Source organism: Triticum urartu, chromosome 7A, assembly GCF_056163025.1.
Source record: "Triticum urartu cultivar PI428250 chromosome 7A, HENAU_Tu73, whole genome shotgun sequence".
In the NCBI taxonomy this organism is placed as follows: Eukaryota; Viridiplantae; Streptophyta; class Magnoliopsida; order Poales; family Poaceae; genus Triticum; species Triticum urartu.
Genome location: NC_141879.1, coordinates 562,275,908 through 562,277,240, shown reverse-complemented (window position 1 = coordinate 562,277,240; position 1,333 = coordinate 562,275,908). Strand labels below are relative to the sequence as shown.

Here is a 1,333-nt window from a genome sequence, read left to right as displayed (position 1 = left end):
ATAGTTGGTGCGGGGTGCAGGGGCTCTTGGCTGCTGATAGGTTGGCTTGACCGGGGCTGGCTGCCACAGGCGAGGCTTCTGGTTGCTGGAGCTACCCTTGCTGATCATCTTGCGCTTACGGGTATCATCCAGATCACGGCGCTTGTCCTCAAGCATGAGTGCCTTGTTCACCAGATCAGGAAAGGTTGGGCAGTCACACACAACAAGCGAGTACTACAGAGTCTGGTTAAGGCCTTCCATGAAGTGCTCTCTTTTGGCAGCATCAGTGCTGACATCTTCAGGAGCATACCTTGAGAGAACACTGAACTTCTGCATGTACTCCTTGACAGTGCTACTTCCTTGCTTCAAGGCTCGGAACTCACGCTTCTGGATGGCCATAATTCCAGAAGGAATATGGGCCTTGCGGAATTCTGCTTTGAAGTCATTCCAAGTGATGTTTTTCTCAGCATGCATGGCCTTGAATCCATCCCACCAAGCTCTGGCAGTTCCACCAAGACAGTGAGCAGCATATGCCACCTTTTGACGGTTCTCAGTGTAGCCGACTAGTTCCAGCAGATCCTCAATGGCGCGGACCCAGTCGTCTGCATCCAGGGGTTCAGTAGTCTCGATGAAGGTGGGTGGTGCAGGCTTCTTGAACTCCGCCAACATGGAGCGTCCATTGCCGTTCCCCGCCGGCTGGCGGTTGACAGATTGAGCAATCATCTGGAGGGCTGCAGTGTTGGCTTGGCGTTCTTCTCGGAAGGCTTGGAGAAGCTGAGCAATGTCCATGTTTGGAGGTGGTGGCAGTGGTGGAGCTTGTCCTTGGGTTTGGTCCTGACTGGCTCCTGCTCCGGCTTCTTGCTGCTGGGTAGAGGTACCAGTACGTGTTATAACAGGCATCCTGTTGGAGCGGTCAAGGTCTCATGGCTAGGGAAAAATGAGGAAAAGCAATATGGATGGGATGCCTAGTAAGGGGGTCGGTATGATACTAATTGTTTTTAGGCAAGGGCCAAAAGGCCAAACACATTCATTAAAATCCAAATGGGTGATGTAGTTGCTTACAAGTTCCCGAAGGAAGGTACGACGTTCATCAAACACATCAAAACAAACACAACACTACATGGTTTCATATGAACCATTACAAGGACTCGACTTCACATAGGGGGTACACGACCTATCCTACCATAGGGGTTGCGAACTGGCATATCTGAGTTGCGAATGATGCCTAAGTGGTGGAACACTCCGTCGCGTAGTCTGGCTCTTCCGGGTCTTCCTCCTCGTCATCAGTAGCATGACTTCCTTAATTTCTCGAAGGGGTGGGGAGTGGAGGAGCTCGACACGGCGTTGCTTTGTC

General features: G+C 51.7%; 1 protein-coding gene across 1 annotated transcript; it reads right to left on the bottom strand.

The window, feature by feature from the left end:
- Nucleotides 1-213: 213 nt before the first annotated feature.
- On the bottom strand, nucleotides 214-768 carry LOC147960456 (uncharacterized). The gene has a single exon (XM_087533360.1). The coding sequence runs from the start codon at nucleotides 766-768 to the stop codon at nucleotides 214-216; it is 555 nt and encodes a 184-aa protein (XP_087389486.1).
- Between the last annotated feature and the right edge of the window lie 565 nt (nucleotides 769-1,333).